General features: G+C 35.6%; 2 protein-coding genes across 2 annotated transcripts in view; one reads left to right on the top strand and one right to left on the bottom strand.

The window, feature by feature from the left end:
* LOC139571466 (lutropin-choriogonadotropic hormone receptor-like) overlaps positions 1–20119 on the top strand; it is a 44870-nt gene extending 24751 nt beyond the window's left edge. The window contains exons 13-14 of the mRNA XM_071394360.1: positions 15265–15522; positions 17410–20119. Of these exons, the coding sequence (XP_071250461.1) occupies positions 15265–15522; positions 17410–17976 (825 nt within the window). The 3' untranslated portion in view covers positions 17977–20119. The remainder of the gene's footprint in view (positions 1–15264; positions 15523–17409) is intronic.
* A 1924-nt stretch (positions 20120–22043) lies between these two features.
* Positions 22044–27492, bottom strand: part of LOC139571465 (stonin-1-like) — a 31470-nt gene continuing 26021 nt past the window's right edge. Inside the window, 5 exon segments of the mRNA XM_071394359.1 lie at positions 22044–23022; positions 24090–24179; positions 26483–26625; positions 26898–27006; positions 27244–27411. Coding sequence (XP_071250460.1) covers positions 22915–23022; positions 24090–24179; positions 26483–26625; positions 26898–27006; positions 27244–27411 — 618 coding nt within the window. The 3' untranslated portion in view covers positions 22044–22914.

Here is a 27492-nt window from a genome sequence, read left to right as displayed (position 1 = left end):
ATAACCAATAATACAGTAGTATTGTATTGTAGGAGTTCTAGTCTATAACCAATAATACAGTTGTATTGTCTTGTAGGAGTTCTAGTCTATAACCAGTAATACAGTTGTATTGTATTGTAGGAGTTTTAGACTATAACCAATAATACAGTTGTATTGTAGGAGTTCTAGTCTATAACCAATAATACAGTTGTATTGTATTGTTGGAGTTCTAGTCTATAACCAATAATACAGTTGTATTGTAGGAGTTCTAGTCTATAACCAATAATACAGTTGTATTGTATTGAAGGAGTTTTAGTCTATAACCAATAATACAGTTGTATTGTAGGAGTTCTAGTCTATAATCAATAATACAGTTGTATTGTATTGTTGGAGTTCTAGTCTATAACCAATAATACAGTTGTATTGTATTGTAGAAGTTCTAGTCTATAACCAATAATACAGTTGTATTGTATTGTAGAAGTTTTAGTCTATAACCAATAATACAGTTGTATTGTATTGTTGGAGTTCTAGTCTATAACCAATAATACAGTTGTATTGTATTGTAGAAGTTCTAGTCTATAACCAATAATAAAGTTGTATTGTATTGTAGGAGTTTTAGTCTATAACCAATAATACAGTTGTATTGTACTGTAGAAGTTCAAGTCTATAACCAATAATACAGTTGTATTGTATTGTAGAAGTTCTAGTCTATAACCAATAATAAAGTTGTATTGTATTGTAGGAGTTCTAGTCTATAACCAATAATACAGTTGTATTGTATTGTAAGAGTTCTAGTCTATAACCAATAATACAGTTGTATTGTATTGTAGGAGTTCTAGTCTATAACCAATAATACAGTTGTATTGTATAAGTTCTAGTCTATAACCAATAATACAGTTGTATTGTATTGTAGGAGTTCTAGTCTATAACCAATAATACAGTTGTATTGTATTGTAGGAGTTCTAGTCTATAACCAATAATACAGTTGTATTGTATTGTAGGAGTTTTAGTCTATAACCAATAATACAGTTGTATTGTATTGTAGGAGTTTTAGACTATAACCAATAATACAGTTGTATTGTAGGAGTTCTAGTCTATAACCAATAATACAGTTGTATTGTATTGTAGGAGTTTTAGTCTATAACCAATAATACAGTTGTATTGTAGGAGTTCTAGTCTATAACCAATAATACAGTTGTATTGTATTGTTGGAGTTCTAGTCTATAACCAATAATACAGTTGTATTGTAGGAGTTCTAGTCTATAACCAATAATACAGTTGTATTGTATTGAAGGAGTTTTAGTCTATAACCAATAATACAGTTGTATTGTAGGAGTTCTAGTCTATAATCAATAATACAGTTGTATTGTATTTTTGGAGTTCTAGTCTATAACCAATAATACAGTTGTATTGTATTGTAGAAGTTCTAGTCTATAACCAATAATACAGTTGTATTGTATTGTAGAAGTTCTAGTCTATAACCAATAATAAAGTTGTATTGTATTGTAGGAGTTTTAGTCTATAACCAATAATACAGTTGTATTGTACTGTAGAAGTTCTAGTCTATAACCAATAATACAGTTGTATTGTATTGTAGAAGTTCTAGTCTATAACCAATAATACAGTTGTATTGTATTGTAAGAGTTCTAGTCTATAACCAATAATACAGTTGTATTGTATTGTAGGAGTTCTAGTCTATAACCAATAATACAGTTGTATTGTTGGAGTTCTAGTCTATAACCAATAATACAGTTGTATTGTATTGTAGGAGTTCTAGTCTATAACCAATAATACAGTTGTATTGTATTGTAGGAGTTCTAGTCTATAACCAATAATACAGTTGTATTGTATTGTAGGAGTTTTAGTCTATAACCAATAATAAAGTTGTATTGTATTGTAGGAGTACTAGTCTATAACCAATAATACAGTTGTATTGTATTGTAGGAGTTTTAGTCTATAACCAATAATACAGTTGTATTGTAGGAGTTTTAGTCTATAACCAATAATACAGTTGTATTGTATTGTAGGAGTACTAGTCTACAACCAATAATACAGTTGTATTGTAGGAGTTCTAGTCTATAACCAATAATACAGTTGTATTGTAGGAGTTCTAGTCTATAACCAATAATACAGTTGTATTGTATTGAAGGAGTTCTAGTCTATAATCAATAATACAGTTGTATTGTATTGAAGGAGTTCTAGTCTATAACCAATAATACAGTAGTATTGTATTGTAGGAGTTCTAGTCTATAACCAATAATACAGTTGTATTGTCTTGTAGGAGTTCTAGTCTATAACCAGTAATACAGTTGTATTGTATTGTAGAAGTTCTAGTCTATAACCAATAATACAGTTGTATTGTATTGTAGGAGTTTTAGTCTATAACCAATAATACAGTTGTATTGTAGGAGTTCTAGTCTATAACCAATAATACAGTTGTATTGTAGGAGTTCTAGTCTATAACCAATAATACAGTTGTATTGTATTGTAGGAGTTCTAGTCTTTAACCAATAATACAGTTGTATTGTAGGAGTTCTAGTCTATAACCAATAATACAGTTGTATTGTAGGAGTTCTAGTCTATAACCAATAATACAGTTGTATTGTATTGTAGGAGTACTAGTCTATAACCAATAATACAGTTGTATTGTAGGAGTTCTAGTCTATAACCAATAATACAGTTGTATAGTAGGAGTACTAGTCTATAACCAATAATACAGTTGTATTGTATAAGTTCTAGTCTATAACCAATAATACAGTTGTATAGTAGGAGTTCTAGTCTATAACCAATAATACAGTTGTATTGTAGGAGTACTAGTCTATAACCAATAATACAGTTGTATTGTATAAGTTCTAGTCTATAACCAATAATACAGTTGTATTGTATTGTAGAAGTTCTAGTCTATAACCAATAATAAAGTTGTATTGTATTGTAGGAGTACTAGTCTACAACCAATAATACAGTTGTATTGAAGGAGTTCTAGTCTATAACCAATAATACAGTTGTATTGTAGGAGTTCTAGTCTATAACCAATAATACAGTTGTATTGTATTGTAGAAGTTCTAGTCTATAACCAATAATACAGTTGTATTGTATTGTAGGAGTTTTAGTCTATAACCAATAATACAGTTGTATTGTATTGTAGGAGTTTTAGACTATAACCAATAATACAGTTGTATTGTAGGAGTTCTAGTCTATAACCAATAATACAGTTGTATTGTATTGTAGGAGTTTTAGTCTATAACCAATAATACAGTTGTATTGTAGGAGTTCTAGTCTATAATCAATAATACAGTTGTATTGTATTGTTGGAGTTCTAGTCTATAACCAATAATACAGTTGTATTGTATTGTAGAAGTTCTAGTCTATAACCAATAATACAGTTGTATTGTATTGTAGAAGTTCTAGTCTATAACCAATAATAAAGTTGTATTGTATTGTAGGAGTTTTAGTCTATAACCAATAATACAGTTCTATTGTACTGTAGAAGTTCTAGTCTATAACCAATAATACAGTTGTATTGTATTGTAGAAGTTCTAGTCTATAACCAATAATAAAGTTGTATTGTATTGTAGGAGTTTTAGTCTATAACCAATAATACAGTTGTATTGTATTGTAAGAGTTCTAGTCTATAACCAATAATACAGTTGTATTGTATTGTAGGAGTTCTAGTCTATAACCAATAATACAGTTGTATTGTATGAGTTCTAGTCTATAACCAATAATACAGTTGTATTGTATTGTAGGAGTTCTAGTCTATAACCAATAATACAGTTGTATTGTATTGTAGGAGTTCTAGTCTATAACCAATAATAAAGTTGTATTGTATTGTAGGAGTTTTAGTCTATAACCAATAATACAGTTGTATTGTACTGTAGAAGTTCTAGTCTATAACCAATAATACAGTTGTATTGTATTGTAGAAGTTCTAGTCTATAACCAATAATAAAGTTGTATTGTATTGTAGGAGTTTTAGTCTATAACCAATAATACAGTTGTATTGTATTGTAAGAGTTCTAGTCTATAACCAATAATACAGTTGTATTGTATTGTAGGAGTTCTAGTCTATAACCAATAATACAGTTGTATTGTAGGAGTTCTAGTCTATAACCAATAATACAGTTGTATTGTATTGTAGGAGTTCTAGTCTATAACCAATAATACAGTTGTATTGTAGGAGTTCTAGTCTATAACCAATAATACAGTTGTATTGTATTGTAGGAGTTTTAGTCTATAACCAATAATAAAGTTGTATTGTATTGTAGGAGTACTAGTCTATAACCAATAATACAGTTGTATTGTATTGTAGGAGTTTTAGTCTATAACCAATAATACAGTTGTATTGTAGGAGTTTTAGTCTATAACCAATAATACAGTTGTATTGTATTGTAGGAGTACTAGTCTACAACCAATAATACAGTTGTATTGTAGGAGTTCTAGTCTATAACCAATAATACAGTTGTATTGTAGGAGTACTAGTCTACAACCAATAATACAGTTGTATTGTAGGAGTTCTAGTCTATAACCAATAATACAGTTGTATTGTATTGAAGGAGTTCTAGTCTATAACCAATAATACAGTAGTATTGTATTGTAGGAGTTCTAGTCTATAACCAATAATACAGTTGTATTGTCTTGTAGGAGTTCTAGTCTATAACCAGTAATACAGTTGTATTGTATTGTAGAAGTTCTAGTCTATAACCAATAATACAGTTGTATTGTAGGAGTTTTAGTCTATAACCAATAATACAGTTGTATTGTATTGTAGGAGTACTAGTCTACAACCAATAATACAGTTGTATTGTAGGAGTTCTAGTCTATAACCAATAATACAGTTGTATTGTAGGAGTTCTAGTCTATAACCAATAATACAGTTGTATTGTATTGAAGGAGTTCTAGTCTATAATCAATAATACAGTTGTATTGTATTGAAGGAGTTCTAGTCTATAACCAATAATACAGTAGTATTGTATTGTAGGAGTTCTAGTCTATAACCAATAATACAGTTGTATTGTCTTGTAGGAGTTCTAGTCTATAACCAGTAATACAGTTGTATTGTATTGTAGAAGTTCTAGTCTATAACCAATAATACAGTTGTATTGTATTGTAGGAGTTTTAGTCTATAACCAATAATACAGTTGTATTGTAGGAGTTCTAGTCTATAACCAATAATACAGTTGTATTGTAGGAGTTCTAGTCTATAACCAATAATACAGTTGTATTGTATTGTAGGAGTTCTAGTCTTTAACCAATAATACAGTTGTATTGTAGGAGTTCTAGTCTATAACCAATAATACAGTTGTATTGTAGGAGTTCTAGTCTATAACCAATAATACAGTTGTATTGTATTGTAGGAGTACTAGTCTATAACCAATAATACAGTTGTATTGTAGGAGTTCTAGTCTATAACCAATAATACAGTTGTATAGTAGGAGTACTAGTCTATAACCAATAATACAGTTGTATTGTATAAGTTCTAGTCTATAACCAATAATACAGTTGTATAGTAGGAGTTCTAGTCTATAACCAATAATACAGTTGTATTGTAGGAGTACTAGTCTATAACCAATAATACAGTTGTATTGTATAAGTTCTAGTCTATAACCAATAATACAGTTGTATTGTATTGTAGAAGTTCTAGTCTATAACCAATAATAAAGTTGTATTGTATTGTAGGAGTACTAGTCTACAACCAATAATACAGTTGTATTGAAGGAGTTCTAGTCTATAACCAATAATACAGTTGTATTGTAGGAGTTCTAGTCTATAACCAATAATACAGTTGTATTGTATTGTAGAAGTTCTAGTCTATAACCAATAATACAGTTGTATTGTATTGTAGGAGTTTTAGTCTATAACCAATAATACAGTTGTATTGTATTGTAGGAGTTTTAGACTATAACCAATAATACAGTTGTATTGTAGGAGTTCTAGTCTATAACCAATAATACAGTTGTATAGTAGGAGTTCTAGTCTATAACCAATAATACAGTTGTATTGTAGGAGTACTAGTCTATAACCAATAATACAGTTGTATTGTATAAGTTCTAGTCTATAACCAATAATACAGTTGTATTGTATTGTAGAAGTTCTAGTCTATAACCAATAATAAAGTTGTATTGTATTGTAGGAGTACTAGTCTACAACCAATAATGCAGTTGTATTGAAGGAGTTCTAGTCTATAACCAATAATACAGTTGTATTGTAGGAGTTCTAGTCTATAACCAATAATACAGTTGTATTGTATTGTAGGAGTTTTAGTCTATAACCAATAATACAGTTGTATTGTATTGTAGGAGTTTTAGTCTATAACCAATAATACAGTTGTATTGTACTGTAGAAGTTCTAGTCTATAACCAATAATACAGTTGTATTGTATTGTAGAAGTTCTAGTCTATAACCAATAATAAAGTTGTATTGTATTGTAGGAGTTTTAGTCTATAACCAATAATACAGTTGTATTGTATTGTAAGCGTTCTAGTCTATAACCAATAATACAGTTGTATTGTATTGTAGGAGTTCTAGTCTATAACCAATAATACAGTTGTATTGTATGAGTTCTAGTCTATAACCAATAATACAGTTGTATTGTATTGTAGGAGTTCTAGTCTATAACCAATAATACAGTTGTATTGTATTGTAGGAGTTCTAGTCTATAACCAATAATAAAGTTGTATTGTATTGTAGGAGTTTTAGTCTATAACCAATAATACAGTTGTATTGTACTGTAGAAGTTCTAGTCTATAACCAATAATACAGTTGTATTGTATTGTAGAAGTTCTAGTCTATAACCAATAATAAAGTTGTATTGTATTGTAGGAGTTTTAGTCTATAACCAATAATACAGTTGTATTGTATTGTAAGAGTTCTAGTCTATAACCAATAATACAGTTGTATTGTATTGTAGGAGTTCTAGTCTATAACCAATAATACAGTTGTATTGTAGGAGTTCTAGTCTATAACCAATAATACAGTTGTATTGTATTGTAGGAGTTCTAGTCTATAACCAATAATACAGTTGTATTGTAGGAGTTCTAGTCTATAACCAATAATACAGTTGTATTGTATTGTAGGAGTTTTAGTCTATAACCAATAATAAAGTTGTATTGTATTGTAGGAGTACTAGTCTATAACCAATAATACAGTTGTATTGTATTGTAGGAGTTTTAGTCTATAACCAATAATACAGTTGTATTGTAGGAGTTTTAGTCTATAACCAATAATACAGTTGTATTGTATTGTAGGAGTACTAGTCTACAACCAATAATACAGTTGTATTGTAGGAGTTCTAGTCTATAACCAATAATACAGTTGTATTGTAGGAGTACTAGTCTACAACCAATAATACAGTTGTATTGTAGGAGTTCTAGTCTATAACCAATAATACAGTTGTATTGTATTGAAGGAGTTCTAGTCTATAACCAATAATACAGTAGTATTGTATTGTAGGAGTTCTAGTCTATAACCAATAATACAGTTGTATTGTCTTGTAGGAGTTCTAGTCTATAACCAGTAATACAGTTGTATTGTATTGTAGAAGTTCTAGTCTATAACCAATAATACAGTTGTATTGTAGGAGTTTTAGTCTATAACCAATAATACAGTTGTATTGTATTGTAGGAGTACTAGTCTACAACCAATAATACAGTTGTATTGTAGGAGTTCTAGTCTATAACCAATAATACAGTTGTATTGTAGGAGTTCTAGTCTATAACCAATAATACAGTTGTATTGTATTGAAGGAGTTCTAGTCTATAATCAATAATACAGTTGTATTGTATTGAAGGAGTTCTAGTCTATAACCAATAATACAGTAGTATTGTATTGTAGGAGTTCTAGTCTATAACCAATAATACAGTTGTATTGTCTTGTAGGAGTTCTAGTCTATAACCAGTAATACAGTTGTATTGTATTGTAGAAGTTCTAGTCTATAACCAATAATACAGTTGTATTGTATTGTAGGAGTTTTAGTCTATAACCAATAATACAGTTGTATTGTAGGAGTTCTAGTCTATAACCAATAATACAGTTGTATTGTAGGAGTTCTAGTCTATAACCAATAATACAGTTGTATTGTATTGTAGGAGTTCTAGTCTTTAACCAATAATACAGTTGTATTGTAGGAGTTCTAGTCTATAACCAATAATACAGTTGTATTGTAGGAGTTCTAGTCTATAACCAATAATACAGTTGTATTGTATTGTAGGAGTACTAGTCTATAACCAATAATACAGTTGTATTGTAGGAGTTCTAGTCTATAACCAATAATACAGTTGTATAGTAGGAGTACTAGTCTATAACCAATAATACAGTTGTATTGTATAAGTTCTAGTCTATAACCAATAATACAGTTGTATAGTAGGAGTTCTAGTCTATAACCAATAATACAGTTGTATTGTAGGAGTACTAGTCTATAACCAATAATACAGTTGTATTGTATAAGTTCTAGTCTATAACCAATAATACAGTTGTATTGTATTGTAGAAGTTCTAGTCTATAACCAATAATAAAGTTGTATTGTATTGTAGGAGTACTAGTCTACAACCAATAATACAGTTGTATTGAAGGAGTTCTAGTCTATAACCAATAATACAGTTGTATTGTAGGAGTTCTAGTCTATAACCAATAATACAGTTGTATTGTATTGTAGAAGTTCTAGTCTATAACCAATAATACAGTTGTATTGTATTGTAGGAGTTTTAGTCTATAACCAATAATACAGTTGTATTGTATTGTAGGAGTTTTAGACTATAACCAATAATACAGTTGTATTGTAGGAGTTCTAGTCTATAACCAATAATACAGTTGTATAGTAGGAGTTTTAGTCTATAACCAATAATACAGTTGTATTGTAGGAGTTCTAGTCTATAACCAATAATACAGTTGTATTGTATTGTTGGAGTTCTAGTCTATAACCAATAATACAGTTGTATTGTGTAGGAGTTCTAGTCTATAACCAATAATACAGTTGTATTGTATTGAAGGAGTTCTAGTCTATAACCAATAATACAGTTGTATTGTAGGAGTTCTAGTCTATAACCAATAATACAGTTGTATTGTATTGTAGAAGTTCTAGTCTATAACCAATAATACAGTTGTATTGTATTGTAGGAGTTTTAGTCTATAACCAATAATACAGTTGTATTGTACTGTAGAAGTTCTAGTCTATAACCAATAATACAGTTGTATTGTATTGTAGAAGTTCTAGTCTATAACCAATAATAAAGTTGTATTGTATTGTAGGAGTTTTAGTCTATAACCAATAATACAGTTGTATTGTATTGTAAGAGTTCTAGTCTATAACCAATAATACAGTTGTATTGTATTGTAGGAGTTCTAGTCTATAACCAATAATACAGTTGTATTGTATGAGTTCTAGTCTATAACCAATAATACAGTTGTATTGTATTGTAGGAGTTCTAGTCTATAACCAATAATACAGTTGTATTGTATTGTAGGAGTTCTAGTCTATAACCAATAATAAAGTTGTATTGTATTGTAGGAGTTTTAGTCTATAACCAATAATACAGTTGTATTGTACTGTAGAAGTTCTAGTCTATAACCAATAATACAGTTGTATTGTATTGTAGAAGTTCTAGTCTATAACCAATAATAAAGTTGTATTGTATTGTAGGAGTTTTAGTCTATAACCAATAATACAGTTGTATTGTATTGTAAGAGTTCTAGTCTATAACCAATAATACAGTTGTATTGTATTGTAGGAGTTCTAGTCTATAACCAATAATACAGTTGTATTGTAGGAGTTCTAGTCTATAACCAATAATACAGTTGTATTGTATTGTAGGAGTTCTAGTCTATAACCAATAATACAGTTGTATTGTAGGAGTTCTAGTCTATAACCAATAATACAGTTGTATTGTATTGTAGGAGTTTTAGTCTATAACCAATAATAAAGTTGTATTGTATTGTAGGAGTACTAGTCTATAACCAATAATACAGTTGTATTGTATTGTAGGAGTTTTAGTCTATAACCAATAATACAGTTGTATTGTAGGAGTTTTAGTCTATAACCAATAATACAGTTGTATTGTATTGTAGGAGTACTAGTCTACAACCAATAATACAGTTGTATTGTAGGAGTTCTAGTCTATAACCAATAATACAGTTGTATTGTAGGAGTACTAGTCTACAACCAATAATACAGTTGTATTGTAGGAGTTCTAGTCTATAACCAATAATACAGTTGTATTGTATTGAAGGAGTTCTAGTCTATAACCAATAATACAGTAGTATTGTATTGTAGGAGTTCTAGTCTATAACCAATAATACAGTTGTATTGTCTTGTAGGAGTTCTAGTCTATAACCAGTAATACAGTTGTATTGTATTGTAGAAGTTCTAGTCTATAACCAATAATACAGTTGTATTGTAGGAGTTTTAGTCTATAACCAATAATACAGTTGTATTGTATTGTAGGAGTACTAGTCTACAACCAATAATACAGTTGTATTGTAGGAGTTCTAGTCTATAACCAATAATACAGTTGTATTGTAGGAGTTCTAGTCTATAACCAATAATACAGTTGTATTGTATTGAAGGAGTTCTAGTCTATAATCAATAATACAGTTGTATTGTATTGAAGGAGTTCTAGTCTATAACCAATAATACAGTAGTATTGTATTGTAGGAGTTCTAGTCTATAACCAATAATACAGTTGTATTGTCTTGTAGGAGTTCTAGTCTATAACCAGTAATACAGTTGTATTGTATTGTAGAAGTTCTAGTCTATAACCAATAATACAGTTGTATTGTATTGTAGGAGTTTTAGTCTATAACCAATAATACAGTTGTATTGTAGGAGTTCTAGTCTATAACCAATAATACAGTTGTATTGTAGGAGTTCTAGTCTATAACCAATAATACAGTTGTATTGTATTGTAGGAGTTCTAGTCTTTAACCAATAATACAGTTGTATTGTAGGAGTTCTAGTCTATAACCAATAATACAGTTGTATTGTAGGAGTTCTAGTCTATAACCAATAATACAGTTGTATTGTATTGTAGGAGTACTAGTCTATAACCAATAATACAGTTGTATTGTAGGAGTTCTAGTCTATAACCAATAATACAGTTGTATAGTAGGAGTACTAGTCTATAACCAATAATACAGTTGTATTGTATAAGTTCTAGTCTATAACCAATAATACAGTTGTATAGTAGGAGTTCTAGTCTATAACCAATAATACAGTTGTATTGTAGGAGTACTAGTCTATAACCAATAATACAGTTGTATTGTATAAGTTCTAGTCTATAACCAATAATACAGTTGTATTGTATTGTAGAAGTTCTAGTCTATAACCAATAATAAAGTTGTATTGTATTGTAGGAGTACTAGTCTACAACCAATAATACATTTGTATTGAAGGAGTTCTAGTCTATAACCAATAATACAGTTGTATTGTAGGAGTTCTAGTCTATAACCAATAATACAGTTGTATTGTATTGTAGAAGTTCTAGTCTATAACCAATAATACAGTTGTATTGTATTGTAGGAGTTTTAGTCTATAACCAATAATACAGTTGTATTGTATTGTAGGAGTTTTAGACTATAACCAATAATACAGTTGTATTGTAGGAGTTCTAGTCTATAACCAATAATACAGTTGTATTGTATAAGTTTTAGTCTATAACCAATAATACAGTTGTATTGTAGGAGTTCTAGTCTATAACCAATAATACAGTTGTATTGTATTGTTGGAGTTCTAGTCTATAACCAATAATACAGTTGTATTGTAGGAGTTCTAGTCTATAACCAATAATACAGTTGTATTGTATTGAAGGAGTTTTAGTCTATAACCAATAATACAGTTGTATTGTAGGAGTTCTAGTCTATAATCAATAATACAGTTGTATTGTATTGTTGGAGTTCTAGTCTATAACCAATAATACAGTTGTATTGTATTGTAGAAGTTCTAGTCTATAACCAATAATACAGTTGTATTGTATTGTAGAAGTTCTAGTCTATAACCAATAATAAAGTTGTATTGTATTGTAGGAGTTTTAGTCTATAACCAATAATACAGTTGTATTGTACTGTAGAAGTTCTAGTCTATAACCAATAATACAGTTGTATTGTATTGTAGAAGTTCTAGTCTATAACCAATAATAAAGTTGTATTGTATTGTAGGAGTTTTAGTCTATAACCAATAATACAGTTGTATTGTATTGTAAGAGTTCTAGTCTATAACCAATAATACAGTTGTATTGTATTGTAGGAGTTCTAGTCTATAACCAATAATACAGTTGTATTGTATTGTAGGAGTACTAGTCTATAACCAATAATACAGTTGTATTGTAGGAGTTCTAGTCTATAACCAATAATACAGTTGTATTGTATTGTAGAGTTCTAGTCTATAACCAATAATACAGTTGTATTGTAGGAGTTCTAGTCTACAACCAATAATACGGAGTTCTAGTCTATAACCAATAATACAGTTGTATTGTATTGTAGAAGTTCTAGTCTATAACCAATAATAAAGTTGTATTGTATTGTAGGAGTACTAGTCTACAACCAATAATACAGTTGTATTGAAGGAGTTCTAGTCTATAACCAATAATACAGTTGTATTGTAGGAGTTCTAGTCTATAACCAATAATACAGTTGTATTGTATTGTAGAAGTTCTAGTCTATAACCAATAATACAGTTGTATTGTATTGTAGGAGTTTTAGTCTATAACCAATAATACAGTTGTATTGTATTGTAGGAGTTTTAGACTATAACCAATAATACAGTTGTATTGTAGGAGTTCTAGTCTATAACCAATAATACAGTTGTATTGTATTGTAGGAGTTTTAGTCTATAACCAATAATACAGTTGTATAGTAGGAGTTCTAGTCTATAACCAATAATACAGTTGTATTGTATTGTTGGAGTTCTAGTCTATAACCAATAATACAGTTGTATTGTAGGAGTTCTAGTCTATAACCAATAATACAGTTGTATTGTATTGTAGGAGTTCTAGTCTATAACCAATAATACAGTTGTATTGTATTGTAGGAGTTCTAGTCTATAACCAATAATACAGTTGTATTGTATTGTAGGAGTTTTAGTCTATAACCAATAATAAAGTTGTATTGTATTGTAGGAGTACTAGTCTATAACCAATAATACAGTTGTATTGTATTGTAGGAGTTCTAGTCTATAACCAATAATACAGTTGTATATTGTAGGAGTTCTAGTCTATAACCAATAATACAGTTGTATTGTATTGTAGGAGTACTAGTCTATAACCAATAATACAGTTGTATTGTAGGAGTTCTAGTCTATAACCAATAATACAGTTGTATTGTAGGAGTTCTAGTCTATAACCAATAATACAGTTGTATTGTATTGTAGGAGTTCTAGTCTATAATCAATAATACAGTTGTATTGTATTGAAGGAGTTCTAGTCTATAACCAATAATACAGTAGTATTGTATTGTAGGAGTTCTAGTCTATAACCAATAATACAGTTGTATTGTCTTGTAGGAGTTCTAGTCTATAACCAGTAATACAGTTGTATTGTATTGTAGAAGTTCTAGTCTATAACCAATAATACAGTTGTATTGTATTGTAGGAGTTTTAGTCTATAACCAATAATACAGTTGTATTGTAGGAGTTCTAGTCTATAACCAATAATACAGTTGTATTGTAGGAGTTCTAGTCTATAACCAATAATACAGTTGTATTGTATTGTAGGAGTTCTAGTCTTTAACCAATAATACAGTTGTATTGTATTGTAGGAGTTTTAGTCTATAACCAATAATACAGTTGTATTGTAGGAGTTCTAGTCTATAACCAATAATACAGTTGTATTGTATTGTAGGAGTACTAGTCTATAACCAATAATACAGTTGTATTGTAGGAGTTCTAGTCTATAACCAATAATACAGTTGTATAGTAGGAGTACTAGTCTATAACCAATAATACAGTTGTATTGTATAAGTTCTAGTCTATAACCAATAATACAGTTGTATAGTAGGAGTTCTATTCTATAACCAATAATACAGTTGTATTGTAGGAGTACTAGTCTATAACCAATAATACAGTTGTATTGTATAAGTTCTAGTCTATAACCAATAATACAGTTGTATTGTATTGTAGAAGTTCTAGTCTATAACCAATAATAAAGTTGTATTGTATTGTAGGAGTACTAGTCTACAACCAATAATACAGTTGTATTGAAGGAGTTCTAGTCTATAACCAATAATACAGTTGTATTGTAGGAGTTCTAGTCTATAACCAATAATACAGTTGTATTGTATTGTAGAAGTTCTAGTCTATAACCAATAATACAGTTGTATTGTATTGTAGGAGTTTTAGACTATAACCAATAATACAGTTGTATTGTATTGTTGTAGTTCTAGTCTATAACCAATAATACAGTTGTATTGTATTGTAGAAGTTCTAGTCTATAACCAAAAATAAAGTTGTATTGTATTGTAGGAGTACTAGTCTATAACCAATAATACAATTGTATTGTAAGAGTTTTAGTCTATAACCAATAATACAGTTGTATTGTATTGTAGGAGTTTTAGTCTATAACCAATAATACAGTTGTATTGTAGGAGTTCTAGTCTATAACCAATAATACAGTTGTATTGTATTGTAGGAGTTCTAGTCTATAACCAATAATACAGTTGTATTGTAGGAGTTTTAGACTATAACCAATAATACAGTTGTATTGAAGGAGTTCTAGTCTAACCAATAATACAGTTGTATTGTATTGTAGGAGTTTTAGTCTATAACCAATAATACAGTTGTATTGTATTGTAGGAGTTCTAGTCTATAACCAATAATACAGTTGTATTGTATTGTAGGAGTTCTAGTCTATAACCAATAATACAGTTGTATTGTATTGTAGGAGTTCTAGTCTATAACCAATAATACAGTTGTATTGTATTGTAGGAGTTTTAGTCTATAACCAATAATACAGTTGTATTGTATTGTAGGAGTCCTAGTCTATAACCAATAATAAAGTTGTATTGTATTGTAGGAGTTTTAGACTATAACCAATAATACAGTTGTATTGAAGGAGTTCTAGTCTATAACCAATAATACAGTTGTATTGTATTGTAGGAGTTCTAGTCTATAACCAATAATACAGTTGTATTGTATTCTAGGAGTTTTAGTCTATTACCAATAATACAGTTGTATTGTAGGAGTACTAGTCTATAACCAATAATACAGTTGTATTGTATTGTAGGAGTTCTAGTCTACAACCAATAATACAGTTGTATTGTAGGAGTTTTAGTCTATAACCAATAATACAGTTGTATTGTATTGTAGGAGTACTATAACCACGCTACGGACTGGCAGACGGGCGTAGGCTGTGGCGTGGCGGGGTTCTTGACGGTGTTCGCCAGCGAGCTATCTGTCTACACGCTGACCATGATAACGTTAGAGCGGTGGCACACCATCACCAACGCCATGCACATCAACAAGAGGCTGCGGCTGAGGCATGTGGTGATCATGATGGCTGGAGGGTGGGGCTTCTCCCTATTGGCCGCTCTGCTTCCCATCCTGGGGGTCAGCAGCTACACTAAGGTCAGCAGAATGTTTTACGTTTAGGGCCCGTATTTACAAAGGGCCGGTTTCCCAGACACAGATGAAGCCTAGTCCAGGACTAGGAACTGATCCTATCCTACTCTGATGCTTTTTGAATACAGGCCCAGGTTTACAAACATTACATTTACACACAACAGCCATGGTGTTACAGTGAGGGGGGAAAGTATTTGATCCTCTGCTGATTTTGTACGTTTGCCCACTGACAAAGAAATGATCAGTCTATAATTTTAATGGTAGGTTTATTTGAACAGTGAGAGACAGAATAATAACAACAAAAATCCAGAAAAACGCATGTCAAAAATGATATAAATTGATTTGCATTTTAATGAGGGAAATAAGTATTTGACCCCCTCTCAATCAGAAAGATTTCTGGCTCCCAGGTGTCTTTTATACAGGTAACGAGCTGAGATTAGGAGCACACTCTTAAAGGGAATGCTCCTAATCTCAGCTTGTTACCTGTATAAAAGACACCTGTCCACAGAAGCAATCAATCAATCAGATTCCAAACTCTCCACCATGGCCAAGAACAAAGAGCTCTCCAAGGATGTCAGGGACAAGATTGTAGACCTACACAAGGCTGGAATTAGCTACAAGACCATCGCCAAGCAGCTTGGTGAGAAGGTGACAACAGTTGGTGCAATTATTCGCAAATGGAAGAAACACAAAAGAACTGTCAATCTCCCTCGGCCTGGGGCTCCATGCAAGATCTCACCTCGTGGAGTTGCAATGATCATGAGAACGGTGAGGAATCAGCCCAGAACTACACGGGAGGATCTTGTCAATGATCTCAAGGCAGCTGGGACCATAGTCACCAAGAAAACAATTGGTAACACACTACGCCGTGAAGGACTGAAATCTTGCAGCACCCGCAAGGTCCCCCTGCTCAAGAAAGCACATATACATGCCCGTCTGAAGTTTGCCAATGAACATCTGAATGATTCAGAGGACAACTGGGGGAAAGTGTTGTGGTCAGATGAGACCAAAATGGAGCTCTTTGGCATCAACTCAACTCGCCGTGTTTGGATGAGGAGGAATGAGGAGGTGCCTATGACCCCAAGAACACCATCCCCACCGTCAAATATGGAGGTGGAAACATTATGCTTTGGGCGTGTTTTTCTGCTAAGGGGACAGGGCAACTTCACCGCATCAAAGGGACGATGGACGGGGCCATATACCGTCAAATCTTGGGTGAGAACCTCCTTCCCTCAGCCAGGGCATCGAAAATGGGTCGTGGATGGGTATTCCAGCATGACAATGACCCAAAACACACGGCCAAGGCAACAAAGGAGTGGCTCAAGAAGAAGCGCATTAAGGTCCTGGAGTGGCCTAGCCAGTCTCCAGACCTTAATCCCATGGAAAATCTGTGGAGGGAACTGAATGTTCGAGTTGCCAAACGTCAGCCTCGAAACCTTAATGAAGAAGATCTGCAAAGAGGAGTGGGACAAAATCCCTCCTGAGATGTGTGCAAACCCGGTGGCCAACTACAAGAAACGTCTGCCCTCTGTGATTTCCAACAAGGGTTTTGCCACCAAGTAATAAGTCATGTTTTGCAGGGGGTCAAATACTTATTTGCCTCATTAAAATGCAAATCAATTTATAACATTTTTGACATGCGTTTTTCTGGATTTTGTTGTTGTTATTCTGTCTCTCCACTGTTCAAATAAACCTACCATTAACATTATAGACTGATCATTTCTTTGTCAGTGGGCAAACGTACAAAATCAGCAGAGGATCAAATACTTTTTCCCCTCATTGTATATAGTAGATGAAAATTCACAGCCTTTTTATTTTCGCTGTAAAATAACTTAATGACAATTGCTGTTGTAAAAAGGACTTTATATATATTTATATTTGATTATCTTCCAGGTGTCGATCTGCCTGCCCATGGACATCGAGTCCCTAGCCTCCCAGGTGTATGTTGTAGCCCTCCTCCTCCTCAACGTCGTCGCCTTCTTCATCGTCTGCTACTGCTACGTACGTATCTACATGTCCATCCACAACCCCGACCTAGCAACCCGCCACGGCGACGCCAGGATCGCCAAGCGCATGGCCATCCTCATCTTCACCGACTTCCTCTGCATGGCACCCATCTCCTTCTTTGCCATCTCGGCTGGTCTACGCATGCCCCTCATCACCGTCTCCCACTCCAAGATCCTCCTCGTCCTCTTCTACCCAATCAACTCCCTCTGTAACCCCTTCCTCTACACCATATTTACTCGAGCATTTCGGAAGGATATATGTCTATTGTTGAGTCGCTGTAGTTGTTGCAATGCCAGAGAGGAGTTCTACAGGGCACAGAACCTGGCAACACACACTATACCGCCTAAGGGTAGGACTACATCCCCCAGAAAGCCTCACTCTTTCAGGTTCTATGTCTACCACATCAAGATGCAGGGATGCTTCCTCAGCAAGGGAGGTGGAGTGCGTGACTAGTCTCAGCCAGTCAGAACTAAGGGTACAGCCACATTGAGATTTTGGTTGCGTGGCCCTGCTCAGACGTTGCATCAACCAATGGCTGCATGCCACATCATCGATTGTGTCGTCAACTGACAGATCGCTGTAACATATGTGGTTAGCTAATACGTAAAATGCCTATCCAGACGTTGTAAGATCAAATCAAATCAAATTTTATTAGTCACATACACATGGTTAGCAGATGTTAATGCGAGTGTAGCGAAATGCTTGTGCTTCTAGTTCCGACAATGCAGTAATAACCAACAAGTAATCTAACCTAACAATTCCACAACTACTACCTTATACACACACAAGTGTAAAGGGATAAAGAATATGTACATAAAGATATATGAATGAGTGGTGGTACAGAACGGCATAGGCAAGATGCAGTAGATGGTATAGAGTACGGTATATACATATGAGATGAGTACTGTAGGGTATGTAAACATAAAGTGGCATAGTTTAAAGTGGCTAGTGGTACATGTATTACATAAAGATGGCAAGATGCAGTAGATGATATAGAGTACAGTATATACATATGAGATGGGTAATGTAGGGTATGTAAACATTATATTAAGTGGCATTGTTTAAAGTGGCTAGTGGTACATTTTTACATAATTTCCATCAATTCCCATTTTTAAAGTGGCTGGAGTTGAGTCAGTATGTTGGCAGCGGCCGCTAAATGTTAGTGGTGGCTGTTTAACAGTCTGATGGCCTTGAGATAGAAGCTGTTTTTCAGTCTCTCGGTCCCTGCTTTGATGCACCTGTACTGACCTCGCCTTCTGGATGATAGCGGGGTGAACAGGCAGTGGCTTGGGTGGTTGTTGTCCTTGATGATCTTTATGGCCTTCCTGTGACATCGGGTGGTGTAGGTGTCCTGGAGGGCAGGTAGTTTGCCCCCGGTGATGCGTTCTGCAGACCTCACTACCCTCTGGAGAGCCTTACGGTTGTGGGCGGAGCAGTTGCCGTACCAGGCGGTGATACAGCCCGACAGGATGCTCTCGATTGTGCATCTGTAGAAGTTTGTGAGTGCTTTTGGTGACAAGCCGAAGATGTGGCATGCGTCAGCAACGCCTGGGCAGAGAACACACCCTGAAAATTCCAGATTGAGCCAATGGTTTTTCAATGGGAGTCATCCGTTGCCGGATGAATGACAACAGATTGTCTGTCAAAAATACACAAAGCATTCAATTCAAAAAGTAGAGAGGAGTTAAACTTTTGATGAAGAAAAACGGACAATGATGTATGTCATATACAATTTCATCCTTGTTTATGCATCTCCTTGTTCAGGCCCTGTGATAGGCTAGCGTCCTGTCCAGGGGTTGTACTGTACATTAAGCTGCCTCACACTACAGAAATAAGAGAGGCTCCTGCTCCTATGAGCTTTTCCGGCTTGCACAAGCCACGCCTCAATGTGGCCATAGCCTTAATCTCTGCTGTAACAAGGTGATTGAGCATCTGTGCCCCTCGCTTGTCGATTATGGCAGCCCCCCGATTATGGCAGCCCCCCGCATTTCAGTTGAATGCATTCAGTTGTACAACTGACTAGGTATCCCCCTTTCCCGTCATTGTAAATGACATCATTGTAAATAAGAATTTGTTCTTAACTGACTTGCCCAGTTCAATAAAGGTTAAATAAAATGTTAAAAAGACAAGCACATGGAGTTCTCTGGGCCATATCAGGGAGGGAGCTGCTGCCGGGCTCCAAGCTGCCATGCTGGTTTGGCGTGAACGTGTTTTAGAGTATTGTTGTTGAGCGTAATAATGTAAAAAGCAAAGTGCATTGTTTGTAACTTGGTGTGGCAGCTTGGAGCCCAACAAGTTATAGCACAACCTTTTCATTGCTTGCATTGTATTTTTCCTTGTGTACATTTTAAAGGGGAAGGCCAGTTTGTATATGTGTACATTTTATAGGGGAAGGCCAATTTGTATTTGTGTACATTTTAATGGGGAAGGTCAGTTTGCATGTGTACATTTTATAGGGGAAGGCCAGTTTGTATTTATGTACATTTCAAAGGGGAAGGCCAATTTGTATTTGTGTACATTTTAAAGGGGAAGGCCAGTTTGTATTTGCCTTAAGTCTGATGCATTGGTTGCTCATAGTAATGTCCTCACATGTGCATTTCCCTTATGTTTAATTGAAACTTGTAATAAATGATATTTTTCTAATTCTGTGTGTGAGATGCGCTTCCCTGGCGTTGTACCCAGTTGATGTCTCCATTGACTCTGCCATATCCCAAGAATCTGTGTGTTGCATAGAGAATTTAACCAGAATTGACTCAATCTCAATAATTGATTTTATTGGGAGTTGTACGTAATGGAAATTGACTTTCTGCTATTTGCTAAACTTTCTGTTTGGCTTTCAATTAAGCTGAGCAGCTAAAATGTTTGATCACATGAACCTGTATGCAAAGACAGGCTATGTCCCAAATGGCAACCTATTCCATATAGGGCCCTAGTCAATAGTGCACTATATAGGGAATACGGTGGCATTTAGGACACATATTGTAAAGCATCCATTTCCCATAACCTTTTCCCTTTAGTCCCCTTTACTGCCACAATAATGGGATTCAAGAATCAGCCCAACTATAGTACCCAACGTCTATTTTCCCAATGTTGGTTGAGTTTCAGTAGTATTCCTTGAGTTTCTCCTTACTGCAAGTTTCTTCCAATGAGTGTTTGTGTTCCACTAACAGTGAAATGTGAGATCCACCTAATAAGCTAATGTAGCTAGCTACACTAACCAAACTCTACCAAAACAGAGAAGAGTCCAGAACAGAGCATCATGGACAGTCACGGCGGTGTTTCTGTGTCTTAATGTCAACATGGGCCTAGCCCTATGAGGTGTGTGTGTGTGCTGGAACATTTACTATAGAAAAGTCAGTGGCGACTAACTGGAGAACATGCTGACCAGTAGGGCCTTACCAACCTGTGAACATTTAAACCAATGTATGCATTGTGAACATCACTCACATAACTAGAATGAAATGTGGTTAGTCATACCGCAAATAAAAAATTAAATCACAACAGCTGTCAAAGATACAGGAAGTTTCAGTAAAAAATGCAGACAGATTATTTGTTCGTTTGTTGGACATTGTGGGATCTTAGACTCTAAATTTAATTATGCAAGAAATAGCGGTGGAAATGCTTTTATTCACAGATATGGATATAATAACCATCTTATGGAAGTAAACTTGGAGTCACATGATATGGTGTGTGATCATCCCACTAGGATTCGGGAAAGCATGCAGTTTATTAGGCTACAGATGAAAGTGATGAACTTCACAGGGTGGTAGAAGTGCACGGTGATCTTGATGCTCCTTTAGAATAAATATTGAGGGTCTTATTTTGGAGACATGATGATCGATGCTTAGCTGCCGTTTGACAAAAATGTTCTCGCTCTTATCCATGATCTCATGTAGACTAGCCTACACTATTTGCGAGCTGTTGGCTACAGTGGTGTAAAAATACTTTAAATTCGTTTTTGGGGGTATCTGTACTTTACTATTTATTTTTGACTTCTACTTCACTACATTCCTAAGGAAAATTATGTACTTTGTACTCCATACATTTTCTCTGACACCCAAAAGTACTAATTACATTTGGACAGGAAAATTGTATAATACCCGCACTAATCAAGAGAACTTCCCTGGGCATCCCTACTGCCTCTGATCTGGTAGACTCACTAAAAACAAATGCTTCGTTTGTAAATGATGTCTGAGTGTTGGAATGTGCCCCTGGCTATCTGTAAAAAAAAAGAACAGCCATTTGAAATGTTTATACTTTAACTTGATACTTTAGTATATTTTTACAATTTCTTTTGATACTATAGTATATTTAAAAGCAAATACTTTTAGACTTTTGCTCAAGTAGTATTTTACTGGGTGACTTTCACTTGAGTCATTTTCTATTAAGGTAACTTTACTTTTACTCAAGTCTGATAATTGGTACTTTTTCCACCACTGGTCAGCTAGAGCACATGTTTAAAAAAAAAACAGCTTGTGACAAAACTAAATCGGTGGAGTTGAAAATGCAATGGAAACACATTGAACTTTAGATTTTTATTCGGTACATGAAATGTACATTGTGTGCACTGTCATCACGCACTGATTATTATCCGCAACAAATCATAGTGGTGGAAACCCCATTGGTGGGAAAATGTGCATATTTCATAAAGAGGATTTTTGAATCTTCACATGAAAATCTGTTGCTAATTAGATGGGAAAATAGCTATGAAGTGACATTTTTCCTACTCTATATGTACATTCACCTTCAAAATACTAAACAACAGCAGGGTTCATATTAATGCTTGCATTGTCAGTGAAAACAGAATAAGGTATTTGAATTTATATTTCAGACCAGGCAACCATACCATGAATGAATTTGGTACATATAAACAATAAAGAGAGCACTATTAAAAATGACTACGCTCTGCGTTTGGACCAACTTAGTGCGCCTTTAATGGCATTACACAACAAATACAAAAATATAAATAGTTACAGAAACAAAATTAACAACTCAAAAAGCCCTTAGTGCATTGTGGTGGCTGGTGAAAAGTAGTGCACTATATAGGGAACAGGTTGGCGTGTGGGACGGACACATTACTCGTCCAGACATTTTTCTTCAGATTAGAACTGCATAGATGCTTGTATTTTCTAGCTCACTGAACAACTGTGGTTTTCTCCATTAACTTCAAATGATATTATTCATGTTTTATGCGCCTCGTTGGACACATTTAAGACTAAGTCAAGGCTGTATCCACATGGGTGAAATACAGACCAAGGTTCTGTTCCAATATTCACATTAGTATGCTACTTAGAATGTACTATCATTGCATCCCAAGAGGTATTTTACAGAACCCCTCTTCGCCTCAGTGAACTATTCTAGTGTGGACATTGGAACATAACATAAACCCAGTCACCACTCTGCCTCGCCGACAGCCTTAGAGAAGACATAGTCCTTTCCTCCATAACACATCACCCCATCCTTCAGATAGAACTTCCACCGGTTCTTACTGCGGTGAATCTGAAGTGGTAACAAACACACAGTATATCATTACTATACAGTCATTAGAAAGCATGAACATTGATCAGTCAATCATCTTGAAAGTATAAAAAGCAATGAAAATATATATAACTGAAGATCTCATACAATGCTGTGTACTACTCCCTTCAAATAGTACCCCCAAAACACCAGTCTCAACGTCGACAGTGAAGAGGTGACTCCGGGATGCTGGCCTTCTAGGCAGAGTTCCTCTGTCCAATGTGTGTGTTCTTTTGCCCATCGGAATCTTTTATTTTTATTGGCCAGTCTGAGATATGGCTTTTACTTTGAAACTGCCTAGAAGGCCAGCATCCTGGAGTCACCTCTGGAGTCACCTCTTCACTGTCTCTTCACATCCTCCTTCACTGTTGACGTTGAGACTGGTGTTTTGCGGGTACTATTTAATGAAACTGCCAGTTGAGGACTTGTCAGGTGTCTGTTTCTCAAACTAGACACTCTAATGTACTTGTCCTCTTGCTCAGTTGTGCACTGGGGCCTCCCACTCCTCTTTCTATTCTGGTTAGAGGCAGTTTGCGCTGTTCTGTGAAGGGAGTACTACACAGAGTTGTACGAGATCTTACGTTTCTTGGCAATTTCTTGCATGGAATAACCTTAATTTCCCAAACTTTTGAACGGTAGCGTGTGTCATAAACACACACACTATATACAGTCATTAGAAATCTGTTTTTACCAGGAAGTCATTAGAAATCAAAGGTTCAGAAATCAATGCTTGTATTCTATCTTAATATTGTTTAATCAATATATGTTACACCCATCATCAATATGAAAGATAAAACATACTCTTCCTTTATCTACACCACTAGGAAGCATACCTTATCATACTGACACACTAGGAAGCTGAAGCATACCTTATCATACTGACACACTAGGAAGCTGAAGCATACCTTATCATACTGACACACTAGGAAGCTGAAGCATACCTTATCATACTGACACACTAGGAAGCTGAAGCATACCTTATCATACTGACACACTAGGAAGCTGAAGCATACCTTATCATACTGACACACTAGGAAGCTGAAGCATACCTTATCATACTGACACACTATCACATTGTCAGTGTCAAAGAGATCAGGAATGTCCTGCTCACTCACGTCATCCCCAGAGTTTAAAGGATCCTATCAGGGAGGGAGAAAGAAAGAGGGGACAGAAAGATGAGGACAGAAAGATGAGGACAGTGAAAGAGGCGGGGAGAGAGAGATGTAAGAGAGAAAGAGAGGGAGAGAGCGAGCGATAGTTAAGAGATAAAGAGGGGGGAGGGAGAGAGTTATATGGGACACTGGATGCTCATGATTAGCACCAAGGTTGTGGGATCAAGTACTGAAAATGCAGACACTTTATAGCTTTGGATAAAAATGTCTACTAAGGTATTTAGTTGTTTTGATTTATAGAACAAGCAGAACATAGTTCAACCTTGCATTCCCCATCTGAAACACCCTCAACCCAGATGTCAATGACAGCTCTGTATAGTAGTGAGGTGTCAGAGGCACAGTCAACATATTTTAATATGTTTGGACCCCAGGAAGAGTAGCTGCTATGGAGAGCCCTAATAAATAGAAAATACAAACGTCAGAGGTAGAGTCAACATATTCAGAGGCAGAGTCAACATGTTCAGAGGCAGAGTCAACATGTTCAGAGGCAGAGTCAACATGTTCAGAGGCAGAGTCAACATGTTCAGAGGCAGAGTCAACATGTTCAGAGGCAGAGTCAACATGTTCAGAGGCAGAGTCAACCTGTTCAGAGGCAGAGTCAACCTGTTCAGAGGCAGAGTCAACCTGTTCAGAGGCAGAGTCAACCTATTCAGAGGCAGAGTCAACCATGTTCAAAGGCAGAGTCAACCATGTTCAAAGGCAGAGTCAACCATGTTCAAAGGCAGAGTCAACCATGTTCAAAGGCAGAGTCAACCATGTCAGAGGCAGAGTCAACCATGTCAGAGACAGAGTCAACATGTCAGAGGCAGAGTCAACATGTCAGAGGCAGAGTCAACATGTCAGAGGCAGAGTCAACATGTCAGAGGCAGAGTCAACATGTCAGAGGCAGAGTCAACATGTCAGAGGCAGAGTCAACATGTCAGAGGCAGAGTCAACATGTCAGAGGCAGAGTCAACATGTCAGAGGCAGAGTCAACATGTCAGAGGCAGAGTCAACATGTCAGAGGCAGAGTCAACATGTCAGAGGCAGAGTCAACATGTCAGAGGCAGAGTCAACATGTTCAAAGGCAGAGTCAACCATGTTCAAAGGCAGAGTCAACATGTTCAGAGGCAGAGTCAACATGTTCAGAGGCAGAGTCAACATGTTCAGAGGCAGAGTCAACATGTTCAGAGGCAGAGTCAACATGTCAGAGGCAGCTCAGCAGTCAAAGACATCCAACAGACTTCACATCCTCCTCCAGCACACTGACTTAAACAAGGTTCATCTCTGGTTTTGTTCATGCCAATAAGGCATAGCAGGACCCAAATACTGTTAGGTGATTATTGTCAAATGATGCAACACCATCTACAGATTTCTGTACAGGTTCAGCAGCATCGGGACTTATCAAATGAGATCCTCCATTTAAAATGCATGTTTGTCCAGGCCGAGGCTTGATCTGTGTCCAGGTAACCCAACAGGCCGAGGCTTGATCTGTGTCCAGGTAACCCAACAGGCCGAGGCTTGATCTGTGTCCAGGTAACCCAACAGGCCGAGGCTTGATCTGTATCCAGGTAACCCAACAGGCCGAGGCTTGATCTGTGTCCAGGTAACCCAACAGGCCGAGGCTTGATCTGTGTCCAGGTAACCCAACAGGCCGAGGCTTGATCTGTATCCAGGTAACCCAACAGGCCGAGGCTTGATATGTGTCCAGGTAACCCAACAGGCCGAGGCTTGATCTGTGTCCAGGTAACCCAACAGGCCGAGGCTTGATCTGTGTCCAGGTAACCCAACAGGCCGAGGCTTGATCTGTGTCCAGGTAACCCAACAGGCCGAGGCTTGATCTGTGTCCAGGTAACCCAACAGGCCGAGGCTTGATCTGTGTCCAGGTAACCCAACAGGCCGAGGCTTGATCTGTATCCAGGTAACCCAACAGGCCGAGGCTTGATCTGTGTCCAGGTAACCCAACAGGCCGAGGCTTGATCTGTGTCCAGGTAACCCAACAGGCCGAGGCTTGATCTGTATCCAGGTAACCCAACAGGCCGAGGCTTGATCTGTATCCAGGTAACCCAACAGGCCGAGGCTTGATCTGTGTCCAGGTAACCCAACAGGCCGAGGCTTGATCTGTGTCCAGGTAACCCAACAGGCCGAGGCTTGATCTGTGTCCAGGTAACCCAACAGGCCGAGGCTTGATCTGTGTCCAGGTAACCCAACAAGTCAAAATGACCCAAATAGTCATTTTGAAAAACAAAAAGGACAGGATGCACCTCTTTTCCTCAATAGCCATTTCTTACCTCTTCCACTGTGATTTCATCCATCCCCACACTGTCACCACTGGAGCTGGAGATGCCATCATCACTGCTGCCATCTACCCCCTGTAGGGCCTGGAGAGCCTCCACAGTCATCATGCCTAGGAACTCATTTTCTCCCATCGCACCTGTAACCACACTCTTAGCTTGTTCAACTCATCTATGGCTGCATTTACACAGGCAGACCATTCTGATCTTTTGACCAATCGCATCAGCTTTTTCACATCTTTCAGATCTTTTTCAGAACGGATCTGATTGGTCAAAAGACCAATTAGTGAAAAAAATATCAGAATTGCGCTGCCTGTGTAAACGCAGCCTATTAGAATGACGCAGCAATTGTTAGCTAACAAAGCAATCACTTCCCTTGGCTAGCATAACTATTGTTGACAATGCTACACACCTCCTTCCAACTCCTCCACGTCAGAGCTGCTGTCTGCAGGCCCATCCAGCTGGATGATGTCTGCCAGAGCATCATTGTAGTTGTAGTCTTTCAACAGGGCCATCTCCAGCTGTGGAAGATGGAACAGGAAGTGTTATGAACTACCAATTGAGACCAGATGCCCTAAATACTTATGGAGATCTGAGAATTTGACTGGTGTTAGCAATATGACAAACACTCCACCTTGCCCTCTGACAGGTTAGGGGCGAGTTTCACCATATTGCTTAAAACTACAGTATGAAATCCTCTCAAATCTACAAGGTTCTAGGGATTGGGCCTTAGTCCCAGTTGCCATTGCCTGTCTTACCTTGGTAGCATCCACAGGTAGACCCTCCAGGTGCGTTGTCATATCAGCCACCGCTCCTCCATGATCCTCCTGTTTCACCATCTCCTCTACCCCCATCTCGCTGGCCTCGAACGCTGACCCCTGACCCATAAACCCTGACCCTTCAGACAGGGCCGTCTCCATCTTGACCTGGGTAAAACAAACATGATTATATAAGCTGCATGTTGAACCTTGGCTCAGGTCTCTTGTTTTCAAATGGAACCCTTTTCC

This window comes from Salvelinus alpinus, chromosome 3 (assembly GCF_045679555.1).
Source record: "Salvelinus alpinus chromosome 3, SLU_Salpinus.1, whole genome shotgun sequence".
Classification (NCBI taxonomy): domain Eukaryota; kingdom Metazoa; phylum Chordata; class Actinopteri; order Salmoniformes; family Salmonidae; genus Salvelinus; species Salvelinus alpinus.
This window is presented reverse-complemented; position numbering and strand designations above follow the sequence as displayed.